This window comes from Heterodontus francisci, chromosome X (genome assembly GCF_036365525.1).
Source record: "Heterodontus francisci isolate sHetFra1 chromosome X, sHetFra1.hap1, whole genome shotgun sequence".
Classification (NCBI taxonomy): domain Eukaryota; kingdom Metazoa; phylum Chordata; class Chondrichthyes; order Heterodontiformes; family Heterodontidae; genus Heterodontus; species Heterodontus francisci.
Window position 1 is genome coordinate 3916784 of NC_090421.1, and position 13142 is coordinate 3929925.

Consider the following 13142-nt stretch of genomic DNA (forward strand, 5'->3'; position numbering starts at 1 on the left):
TGTTTATTTTTTGTGGACAACAGGTTATTGGAAAATGCTAAGTAACACCAGTAATACTGAAGTCTTCCCTTTTGCAGATTCCTTTTCATTTTGCTGGGACCGGTTGGAAAGGCACAGCAATACCATGAGATTGGTAGGTCTATGGCCACTATAATGACTGATGAGGTAAGTTTGTCGCCAGAACGATTGTGTCTTTATCAATTGGTTTGGGTTTTATACTTTTTTTTTTAAGGCTGGTACTCAAATAAGATTACTGCTTTGTAATATACCTTGGATATTTCCAATGCCTCCTCAATCATTGCCTTTCAAGGCTGAAAAGTGCAAGTTTTTCAGGTCTTTCTCGTTACTCAGTGCTTCTGACACTAACAATCAGTCTTCTGGTTGCACCACCTTCAAGGCTTGAATGTCTTAGGGTTCAACCAAAGCACTGTAGTTTAACATGATACCCTCCGATTGTACTCTCACTCAGTTTACCAATATAACTCTTAGAGTAGGTTAAAGGTTCGGCACAACATCGTGGGCCGAAGGACCTGTACTGTGCTTTACTGTTCTGTGTTCTAACTCAACATTTTATTTGTTTGGTTGATTGCTGCTCCAGTCTGACATGTTAAAAGCTTGTTTTTTTTTCTTTTTCTTTTCCTGAGTGAAAGCTTGGTCTCTAAGTGACTCCCCAAAGTAACATAGCTGACATTAGTAGATAATTCTTATAGGCTTATAAAGGTGTAAGTTCATCACACCTCATGCAGTGAAGGGCTGCAGGTTGGATATTTTTCTGTCTTTTTTGGGCTGTCATGGGGAGGTGCTATGAACAGATTCCAGGGGGAAGAAATTCTTCCACGTAGCACTGCACCTATCATTTGGAATCGGTACGCACTGGGTTTGAAGAAAGAATGAAAAACAGGAAAGCTGTAAGTTGATTGGTCGCTGAGTATCTACGGTAAGGGTCTGTGTGCAAATAGCTAGATTACACACCTTTCCTGAAAGTAGTGAATTAAATAGCTGGAATATAGATAAACATAAAAGCTGGTGCGTCTGCTGCTGTGTTTTAGTTTAAGCAGTAAGGTTTATTGTATTACCAAGATTTAAAATAGTACAGTAAGTGCTGGTGAGGTGGGGCATTAATTAAAAAAATGAACAAAATAATCAATTTAATAGTTAACTAAAATGCATTAAGGATGGCAGGGCAGGTGATGTGGTGCAGCTGCAGTATGTGGGAGTTGGTGGACACCAGTGTGAACCACGGCAAACAGGTCTGCAGTAGGTGTCTGCAGCTCGAGGAGCTTCAGCTCAGAGTCAGCGAGCTGGAGGCTGAGCTACACACACTGTGATGCATTAGGGAGGGGGAAATGTTACTTGGACACTTTTTGTTCTCGAAGGCATTCACACCTGTTAGGATAGGGTCATCTGATTTGGTCAGTGGTCAGGGACAGGAGGGTGTGACTGCAAGTGAGGCAGGTAAGGGGATCGAGAAGGCAGAAGTGGAGGAGCCTCAGCTCTTGCAGTTGTCCAACAGGTTAGAGGCTGCAGGGTGGATGAGCAAACTGACCATGGCACTGTGGTACAGGAAGCCATTCAAGCGGGGGGAGTTTTTAAAAATTCATTTCTGGGTACAGGCATCGCTGGCTCGGCCTGCATTTATTGCCCATCCCTAATTGCCCTTGAGAAGGTGGTGGTGAGCTACCTTCTTGAACCACTGCAGTCCTTGGGGTGTAGGTACACCAACAGTGCTGTTAGGCAGGGAGTTCCAGGATTTTGATCCAGTGACAGTGAAGGAACGACGATATAGTTCCAAGTCAGGATGGTGTGTGACTTGGAGGGGAACTTGCAGTTGGTGGTGTTCCCATGCACCTGCTGTCCTTGTCCTTCCAGGTGGTAGAGGTCACGGGTTTGGAAGGTGCTGTCGAAGGAGCCTTGGTAAGTTGCGGCAGTGTATCTTGTAGATGGTACACACTGTTGCCACTGTGCGTTGATGGTGGAGGGAGTAAATGTTGAAGATGGTGGATGGGGTGCCAGTCAAGCGAGCTGCTTTGTCCTGGATAGTGTTGAGCTTCTTGAGTGTTGTTGGATTTGCACCCATCCAGGCAAGTGGAGAGTATTCCATCACACTCCTAATTTGTGTCTTGTAGATGGTGGACAGGATTGCGGAGTCAGGAGGTGAGTTACTTGTCGCAGAATTCCCAGCCTCTGACCTGCTCTTGTAGCCACAGCATTTATGTGGCTGGTCCAGTTCAGTTCCTGGTCAGTGGTGATCCCCAGGCTGTTGGTGGGAGATTCAGCAACGGTAATGCCATTGAATGTCAAGGGGAGATGGTTAGATTCTCTCTTGTTTGAGATGGTCATTACCTGGCACTTGTGTGGCGCGAATGTTACTTGCCACTTATCAGCCCTAGCCTGGATGTTGTCCAGGTCCTGCTGCATATGGACATGGGCTGCTTCAGTATCTGAGGAGTCGCGAATGGTGTTGAACATTGTGCAATCATCAGCGAACATCCCCACTTCTGACCTTGTGGTGGAGGGAATATCATTGATGAAGCAGCTGAAGGTGGTTGGGCCTATGACACTGCCCTGAGGAACTGCTGCAGTGATGTCCTGGGACTGAGATGATTGACCTCCAAAAACCACAACCATGTTCCTTTGTGCTAGGTATGATTCCAACCAGCGGAGCGTTTTCCCCCTGATTCCCATTGATTCCAGTTTTGCTAGGGCTTCTTGATACCATACTGTATCAAATGCTGCCTTGATGTCAAGGGCAGTCATTCTCACATCACCTCTTGTGTTCAACTCTTTTGTCCATGTTTGGACCAAGGCTGTAATGAGGTCAGGAGCTGAGTGGCCCTGGTGGAACCCAAACTGAGCATCACTGAGCAGGTTATTGCTGAGCAAGTGCCGCTTGATAGCACTTTTGACGACCCCTTCCATCACTTTGCTGATGATTGGGAGTAGTCTGATAGGACGGTAATTGGCCGGATTGGATTTGTCCTGCTTTTCGTGGGCGGCGCAGTGGTTAGCACCACAGCCTCACAGCTCCAGCGACCTGGGTTCGATTCTGGGCGCTGCCTGTGCGGAGTTTGCAAGTTCTCCTGTGACCGTGTGGGTTTTCGCCGGGTGCTCCGGTTTCCTCCCACAGCCAAAGACTTGCAGGTTGATAGGTAAATTGACCATTGTAAATTGCCCCTATTGTAGGTAAGTGGCAGGAGAATTGAGGGAAGGTGGGGATGTGGTAGGGAATATGGGATTAATGTAGGATTAGTATAAATGGGTGGTTGATGGTCGGCGCAAACTCGGTGGGCCGAATGGCCTGTTTCGGTGCTGTATCTTTCTATGACTCCATGAGGACATATCTGGGCAATTTTCCACATTGCCGGTTAGATGTCAGTGTTGTAGCTGTACTGGAACAGCTTGGCCATGGGTGCGGCTAGTTCTGGAGTACAGGTCTTCAGTACTATTGCTGGAATGTTGTCAGGACCCATAGCCTTTGCAGTATCCAGTGCCTTCAGCCTTTTCTTGACATCACGTGGAGTGAATTGGATTGGCTGAAGATTGGCATCTGTGATGCTGGGGACCTCCGGAGGAGGCCGGGATGGATTCATTTACTTGGCACTTCTGGCTGAAGATGGATGCAAATGCTTCAGCCTTGTCTTTTACACTGATGTGCTGGGCTCCCCCATCGTTGAGGATGGGAATATTTGTGGAGCCGCCTCCTCCTCCTCCTGTAAGTTGTTTAATTGCCCACCACCATTCACGAATGGATGTGGCAGGACTGCAGAGCTTTGATCTGATCCATTGGTTGTGGGATCACTTAGCCCTATCCATTGCATGCTGCTTCTGCTGTTTAGGCATGCAAGTAGTCCTGTGTTGTAGCTTCACCAGGTTGACACCTCATTTTTAGGTATGCCTGGTGCTGCTCTTGGCATGCCCTCCTACACTCTTCATTGAACCAGGGTTGGTCTTCTGGCTTGATGGTAATGGTAGAGTGTGGGTTATGCCAGGCCATGAGGTTACAGATTGTGGTTGAATACAATTCTGCTGTTGCTGATGGCCCACAGCGCCTCATGGATGCCCAGTTTTGAGTTGTTAGATCTGTTCAATATCTATCCCATTTAGCACAGTTGTAGTGCCACACAACACAATAGTGGGTATCCTCAATGTGAAGACAGGACTTTGTCTGCACAAGGACTGTGCAGTGGTCACTCCTACCAATACTGTCATGGACAGATGCATCTGCAACAGGTAGATTGGTGAGGACGAGGTCAAGTAGGTTTATCCCTCTTGTTGGTTCCCTCACCACCTGCTGCAGACTCAGTCTAGCAACTATGTCCTTTAGGACTTGGCCAGCTCGGTCAGTAGTGGTGCTGCCGAGCCACTCTTGGTGTTGAACATTGAGGTCCCCCACCCAGAGTACATTTTGTGCCCCTGCTACCCTCAGTGCTTATTCCAAGTGGTGTTCAACATGGAGAAACACTGATTCATCAGCTGAGGGGGTGCGGTAGGTGGTAATCAGTTGGAGGTTTCCTTGCCCATGTTTGACCTAATGCCATGAAACTTCATGGGGTCCGGAGTCAATGTTGAGGACTCCCAGGGCAACTCCCTCCCGACTGTATACCACAGTGCTGCCACCTCTGCTGGGTCTGTCCTGCCGGTGGGACAGGACATGCCCAGGGATGGTGATGGCAGTGTTTGGGACATTGTCTGTAAGGTATGATTCTGTGAGTATGACTATGTCAGGCTGTTGCTTGACTAGCCTGTGGGACAGCTCTTCCAATTTTGGCACAAGCCCCCAGATGTTAGTAAGGAGGACGTTGCAGAGTCGACAGGGCTGGGTTTGCCGTTGTCAGTGCCTTGGTCGATGCCAGGTGGTCCATCCAGTTTCATTCCTTTTCTCAGACTTTGGAGTGGTTTGATACAACTGAGTGGCTTGCTAGACCATTTCAGAGGGCATTTAAGAGTCAATCACATTGCTGTGGGTCTGGAGTCACATGTAGGCCAGACCAGGTAAGGACAACAGATTTTAATGAACCAGATGTGTTTTTACAACAATCGACAATGGTTTCATGGTCACCACTAGATGAGCTCCATATTTATTATTTGGATTCAAATTCCACCATCTGCTATGGTGGGATTCAAACCCATTTCCCCAGAGTATAAGCCTGGGGCTCTGGGTTACCAGCCTAGTGACATTACCACTATACCACCACCTCCCCACTAGTAAACACAAATGTAGTGGTAGTAGGAGATAGTATAGTCAGAGGGATAGACACAGTTCTCTGCAGCCAAGGGCGAGAGTCCAGAGGCTATGTTGCCTGCCCGGTGCCAGGGTTCAGGACATCTGATCTGGGCTGGAGAAGAACTTGCAGTGGGAGGGGGAGGATCCAGTTTTCGGTCCACGTGGGTACCAATGACATAGATAGGACTAGGAAAGAGGTTCTGCATGGGGTGTATGAACAGCTCGAGACTAAATTAAAAAGCAGAACCTCAAGGGTAATAATCTCTGGAATATTACCTGAGCCACGAGCAAATTGGCGTAGGGTAAATAAGATTAGACAGTTAAATGCGTGGCTCAAAGATTGGCGTGGGAGAAATGGGTTTTGATTCATGGGGCACTGGCAGAAGTACTGGGGCAAGTGGGAGCTGTACCGTTGGGACAGTCTTCACCTGAACCATGCTGGGACCAGTGTTCTAGCGAGTCATATAACTAGGGCGGTAGAGAGGGCTTTAAACTAAATCGTGGGGGCAAGGAATCAAGTGAGAGAAGATATGATAAATTAAAGAGAGAAGATAGGTAGCAATAAGGGAAATAATAATCAGTGCATGGCAGGAATGGACAGAATGCACAAAATTAAGAGTATGCAAGCAGCGAAGGCTAGAGGTCGTGTAACTCATAAAAAGACAGAACTAACGGCTCTGCATTTGAATGTGTGTAGCATTCGTAACAAAACAAATGAATTGATAGCTGAAATAGAAATAAATATGTATGATCTGATGGCCATTACAGAGACACGGCCAGAAGATGACAAAGGCTGGGACCTGAATATTCAAGGGTACATGACATTTCGGAAGGTCAGGAAACTTGTGATATCAAGAAACGACTGAAGGCACTGGATACTGCAAAGGCTATGGGCCCTTACAATATTCCGACAATAGTACTGAAGACCTGTGCTCCAGAACTTGCCGCACCCCTCACCAAGCTATTCCGGTACAGCTACTGGCATCTACCCGGCAATGTGGAAAATTGCCCAGGTATGTCCTGTACACAAAAAGCAGGACAAGTCCAACCCGGCCAATTACCATCAGTCTACTCTCAATCATCAGTAAAGTGATGGAAGGTGTCATCAACAGTGCCATCAGGCAGCACTTGCTTTGCAATAACCTGCTCAGTGACACTCAGTTTGGGTTCCGCCAGGGTCACCCTGCTCCTGACCTCATTACAACCTTGGTTCAAAACATGGACAAAAGAGTTGAACTCAAGAGGTGAGGTGTGAGTGACTGCCCTTGACATCAAGGCAGTATTTGACCGAGTATGGTATCAAGGAGCCCGAACAAAACTGGAATCAATGGGAAGCAGGGGGAAAACTCTCCGCTGGTTGGAGTCATACCTAGCGCAAAGAAAGATGGTTGTGGTTGTTGGAGGTCAATCATCTGAGCTCCAGGACATCACTGCAGGAGTTCCTCAGGGCAGTGTCCTAGGCCCAACCATCTTCAGCTGCTTCATCAATGACCTTCCTTCAATCATAAGGTCAGAAGTGGGGATTTTCGTTGATGATTGCACAATGTTCAGCACCATTCGCGACTCCTCAGATACTGAAGCGGTCTGTGTAGAAATGAAGCAAGACCTGGACAATATCCAGGTTTGGGCTGATAAGTGGCAAGTAACATTCGTACCACACAAGTACCAGGCAATGACCATCTCCAACAAAAGAGAATCTAACAATCTCCCCTTGAATCCCCACTATCAACATCCTAAGTGCTACCATTGACCAGAAACTGAACTGGAGTAGCCATATAAAGACCGTGGTTACAAGAGCAGGTCAGAGGCTAGGAATCCTGTGGCGAGTAACTCACCTCCTGACTCCCCAAAGCCTGTCCACCATCTACAAGGCACAAGTCAGGAGTGTGATGGAATACTCTCCACTTGCCTGGATGGGTGCAGCTCCAACACCTCTCAAGAAGCTCGACACCATCCAGGACAAAGCAGCCCGCTTGATTGGCATCCCATCCACAAACATTCACTCCCTCCACCACCGACGCACAGTGGCAGCAGTGTGTACCATCTACAAGATGCACTGCAGCAACGCACCAAGCCTCCTTAGACAGCACTTTCCAAACCCACGACCTCTACCAACTAGAAGGACAACGGCAGCAAATGCACAGGAACACCACCACCTGCAAGCTCCTGTCCAAGCCACACACCATCCTGACTTGGAACTATATCACCGTTCCTTCACTGTCACTGTGTCAAAATCTTGGAACTCCCTTCCTATCAACACTGTGGGTTTACCCACCTCACATGGACTGCAGCAGTTCAAGAAGGCAGCTCACCACCACCTTCTCGAGGGCTATTAGGGATGGGCAATAAATGCTGGCATAGCCAGCGACGCCCACATCCCATAAATGAATGAATTTTTTTTAAACTAGGAAAAGGTGGAGGGGTAGCTCTATTAATTAAGGACGACATTAGTACAATGGAGAGAGGTGACCTTAGTTCTAAAAATCAAGATATTGAATCAGTTCGGCTCGAGATACGAAATAGTAAACCAAGGAAGTCACTTGTGGGAGTAGTTTATCGGGACCCTAACAGTAACCACACTGTAGGACGGGGTACACAGGAAGAAATAATGGGGGCTTGTGACAAAGGTACGGCAATAATCATGGGTGATTTTAATCTACAGATCGATTGGACGAATCTGATTGGTAAAGGTAGCCTGGAAGATGAGTTCATGGAGTGTTTCGGGACAGTTTCTTAGAGCAGCATGCTCTAGAGACAACCAGAGAGCAGAGTACTGTAGATATGATAATATGTAACAAGAGAGGATTAATTAATGACCTCATAGTGAAGGCGCCCCCAGGTAGCAGTGATCACAACATCATTGAATTTCACATTCAGTTTGAGGGTGAGAAGAGTGGATCTAAGACTAGTGTTTTAAACTTAAATAAGGGTAATTATGAGGGTTTGAAGACAGAGCTGGCTGAAGTAAACTGGGAAATTAGGTTAAGGAATAGGTCAGTAGAGATGCAGTGGCAGACATTCAAGGAGATATTTCATAACACTCAGCAAATATACATTCCAGTGAGAAAGAAAGACTCTAGGGGAAGGACACACCATCTGTGGCTAACTAAGAAAGTTAAAGATAGTATCAAATTGAAAGGAAAAGCGTAAAATTCAGCAGGTCAGAAGGTTGGGCAAAATACAAAAAAAACGGATAGTAGGAGTTTCTACAGATATTTAAAAAGGAAAAGAGTAAGTAAAGTGGGTATTGGTTCTCGAGATAGAGAGACTGGGGAGTTAATAATGGAAAATAAGGAAATGTAGAGAAATTGAACAGATTTTTTGCATCTGTCTTCACTGTAGAGGATACAAATAACATCCCAGAAATAATTGTGAATCAAGAGTTGAAAGGGAAGGTGGAACTTAAAACAATTACAATCACCAGGGAAAGGGTACTGAGAAAATTATTAGAACTAAAAGCTGACCAATCCCCAGGTCCTGATGGACTTCATGCTAGGGTCTTAAAGAGGTGGCTGCTGAGATAGTGGATGCATTGGTTTTAATTTTCCAAAATTCCCTAGATTCTGGAAAGGTCCCATCAGATTGGAAAATAGCAAATGCAACTCTGCTATTCAAGAAAGGAGGAAGACGGAAAGCAGGAAACTACAGGCCAGTTAGCTTAACATCTGTCATAGGGAAAATGCTGGAATCTGTTATTAAGGAGGTTATAGCAGGTCATTTAGAAAAGCTCAGTGCAGTCAGGCAGAGTCAACATGGTTTTGTGAAAGGGAAATAGTGTTTGACTAATTTATTAGAGTGCTTGCTACTTCCTCAAAGAAATGTGGATAAAGGGGAACCTAAAGATGTGGTGTACTTGGATTTGCAGAAAGCATTTGACAAGGTGCCACATCAAAAGTTACTAAACAAAATAATAACCCATGTTATAGAGCAGCCTTGGTATAGAGCAACCTTTTCGCATGGGGGCCCGGTGAGACGATTTCGGAAAGATAAAGGCATTAAAAAGTTATCTTACTATTAATCAAAGCAACAACAAATGTGCATTTTTGCGAAGAAGTTTTAAATGAGAAGATTAATTTATTGACTTACTTTCTGATCACTACATCACTATGTTGGACCTTGATTCAGTGCGATACCCTGGCATTTTTTTGCTTGCAAAAGTAGTCAATGTCTACCCGAACACTTCTTGTAGCAATGCGGAGTAAAGCCTGGCTTGGGTATAAAATTGAAACCCGACCCGGGCCCGATCCGACAACAGCCAACCCAGGCCCGAGTCCTTTAATTTTATTAAATGCCCGACCTGACCCGAAAATAACAAACCTATTTTTGAATTAGTACCTGGGAGTATGATGTTATTGCTATTACTGAGACTTGGTTGAGGGAAGGGCATGATTGGCAACTAAATATCCCAGGATATCGATGCTTCAGGCAGGATAGAGAGGGAGGTAAAAGGGGTGGAGGAGTTGCATTACTGGTCAAAGAGGATATCACAGCTGTGCTGAAGGAGGGCACTATGGAGGACTCGAGCAGTGAGGCAATATGGGCAGAACTCAGAAGTAGGAAGGGTGCGGTAACAATGTTGGGGCTGTACTACAGGCCTCCCAACAGCGAGCGTGAGATAGAGGTACAAATATGTGAACAGATTATGGAAAGATGTAGGAGCAACAGGGTGGTGGTGATAGGAGATTTTAATTTTCCCAACATTGACTGGGATTCACTTAGTGTTAGAGGTCCAGATGGAGCAGAATTTGTAAGGAGCATCCAGGAGGGTTTTCTAGAGCAGTATGTAAATAGTCCAACTCGGGAAGGGGCCATACTGGACCTGGTGTTGGGGAATGAGCCCGGCCAGGTGGTTGAAGTTTCAGTAGGGGACTACTTTGGGAATAGTGATCACAATTCCATAAGTTTTAGAATACTCAGGGACAAAGACGAGAGTGGTCCTAAAGGAAGAGTGCTAAATTGGGGGAAGGACAACTATACCAAAATTCGGCAGGAGCTGGGGAATGTAGATTGGGAGCAGCTCTTTGAAGGTAAATCCACATTTGATATGTGGGAGGCTTTTAAAGAGTGGTTGATTAGCGTGCAGGAGAGACATGTTCCTGTGAAAATGAGGGATAGAAATGGCAAGATTAGGGAACCATGGATGACAGGTGAAATTGTGAGACTAGCTAAGAGGAAAAAGGAAGCATACATAAGGTCTAGGAGGCTGAAGAAAGACGAAGCTTTGAAAGAATATCGGGAATGTAGGACCAATCTGAAACGAGGAATTAAGAGGGCTAAAAGGGGTCATGAAATATCTTTAGCAAACAGGGTTAAGGAAAATCCCAAAGCCTTTTATTCATATATAAGGAGCAAGAGGGTAACTAGAGAAAGGATTGGCCCACTCAAGGACAAAGGAGGAAAGTTATGCGAGGAGTCAGAGAAAATGGGTGAGATTCTAAACGAGTACTTTGCATCGGTATTCACCGAGGAGAGGGACATGACGGATGTTGAGGTTAGGGACAGATGTTTGATTACTCTAGGTCAAGTCGGCATAAGGAGGGATGAAGTGTTGGGTATTCTAAAAGGCATTAAGGTGGACAAGTCCCCAGGTCCGGATGGGATCTATCCCAGGTTACTGAGGGAAGCGAGAGTGGAAATAGCTGGGGCCTTAACAGATATCTTTGCAGCATCCTTAAACACGGGTGAGGTCCCGGAGGACTGGAGAATTGCTAATGTTGTCCCCTTGTTTAAGAAGGGTAGCAGGGATAATCCAGGTAATTATAGACCGGTGAGCCTGACGTCAGTGGTAGGGAAGCTGCTGGAGAAGATACTGAGGGATAGGATCTATTCCCATTTGGAAGAAAATGAGCTTATCAGTGATAGGCAACATGGTTTTGTGCAGGGAAGGTCATGTCTTACCAACTTAATAGAATTCTTTGTGGAAGTGACAAAGTTGATTGATGAGGGAAGGGCTGTAGATGTCATATACATGGACTTCAGTAAGGCGTTTGATAAGGTTCCCCATGGTAGGCTGATGGAGAAAGTGAAGTCGCATGGGGTCCAGGGTGTACTAGCTAGATGGATAAAGAACTGGCTGGGCAACAGGAGACAGAGAGTAGTAGTGGAAGGAAGTTTCTCAAAATGGAGACGTGTGACCAGTGGTGTTCCACAGGGATCCGTGCTGGGACCACTGTTGTTTGTGATATACATAAATGATTTGGAGGAAAGTATAGGTGGTCTGATTAGCAAGTTTGCAGACGACACTAAGATTGGTGGAGTAGCAGATAGTGAAGGGGACTGTCAGAGAATACAGCAGAATATAGATAGATTGGAGAGTTGGGCAGAGAAATGGCAGATGGAGTTCAATCAGGGCAAATGCGAGGTGATGCATTTTGGAAGATCCAATTCAAGAGTGAACTATACAGTAAATGGAAAAGTCCTGGGGAAAATTGATGTACAGAGAGATTTGGGTGTTCAGGTCCATTGTTCCCTGAAGGTGGCAACGCAGGTCAATAGAGTGGTCAAGAAGGCAGACGGCATGCTTTCCTTCATCGGACGGGGTATTGAGTACAAGGGTTGGCAGGTCATGTTACAGTTGTATAAGACTTTGGTTCGGCCACATTTGGAATACTGCGTGCAGTTCTGGTTGCCACATTACCAAAAGGATGTAGATGCTTTGGAGAGGGTGCAGAGGAGGTTCACCAGGATGTTGCCTGGTATGGAGGGCGCTAGCTATGAAGAGAGGTTGAGCAGATTAGGATTATTTTCATTAGAAAGACGGAGGTTGAGGGGGGACCTGATTGAGGTGTACAAAATCATGAGAGGTATAGACAGGGTGGATAGCAAGAAGCTTTTTCCCAGAGTGGGGGATTCAATTACTAGGGGTCACGAGTTCAAAGTGAGAGGGGAAAAATTTAGTGGGGATATGCGTGAAAAGTTCTTTACGCAGAGGGTGGTGGGTGCCTGGAACGCATTGCCAGCGGAGGTGGTAGACGCGGGCACGATAGCGTCTTTTAAGATGTATCTAGACAGATACATGAATGGGCAGGAAGTAGAGATACAGACCCTTAGAAAATAGGCGACATGTTTCGATAGAAGATCTGGATCGGCGCAGGCTTGGAGGGCCGAAGGGCCTGTTGCTGTGCTGTAATTTTCTTTGTTCTTTTGTTCTTTGAAATAGAAAAAGGTCATAGACTAAATCAAAAACAAAACAAAACAGTACAGGCCAGCCCAACCGGACCTGAGCCCGAATGCTGGACGCCGAATACAGTCCTGACCTGACCCGCACCCAACACGTAGTCGGGTTTGGTCGGATTCGGGTTGGGTAGCATCCATCTGTCAGGAGTGATCTTGATCTCTCTCTGTGTCTCTGTCCCTGTGTTCCCCACTCTGTGTTGTTCCACACCCTGTCTCTGTGTTGGCCTTGCTCTGTATCGCCCCCCCCCCCCCACCCCCGTTTCACCTTTCTCTCTCTCTCTGCCCCCCTCTCTATCTGTCTCTCTCTCACTGTCTCCCTCTCTCTCTGTCCTCCCCTCTCTCTGCCTCCCACCTCTCTCACCTCTCTCTGTCCCCCACCTCTCTCACCTCTCTCTGTCCACCCTCTCTCTCTGTCCCCCCTCTCTCTCACTCGGTCCCCTCCTTTCTCACTCTGTTTCCCCCCCTCCCCTTTCTCTCTGTCTCCCTCTCTGTTTTCTCTCTCTGATTCTCTGTCTCTCTCTCTCTCTGTTTCCACCCCCCCCCACCCCCCTCTCTGTTTTCCTCCTCTCACAGTTGCAGGGAGCGGGAGTGCTCAGCACAGCAGCTTTATGGTTGATCAGTTTGTTTAAAAACATCATGCTGTTAGTTTCACAGCTGACAGCTGCTGAAGCAGGAACACACTTCCCAACTTCAGACAGATTTGGCGTTTTCCAGCAGGCTTTTTAAAACAAAAGTCGGAAAA

The 13142-nt window shown here is 46.5% G+C and overlaps 1 protein-coding gene across 4 annotated transcripts in view; it reads left to right on the forward strand.

Annotated features, from left to right (window-relative positions):
* Positions 1–13142, forward strand: part of LOC137358611 (electroneutral sodium bicarbonate exchanger 1-like) — a 238280-nt gene that overhangs the window by 162854 nt on the left and 62284 nt on the right. For all 4 annotated transcript variants that reach the window (XM_068024677.1, XM_068024674.1, XM_068024676.1 and 1 more), the window contains exon 9: positions 78–165. In XM_068024677.1, coding sequence (XP_067880778.1) covers positions 78–165 — 88 coding nt within the window. The remainder of the gene's footprint in view (positions 1–77; positions 166–13142) is intronic.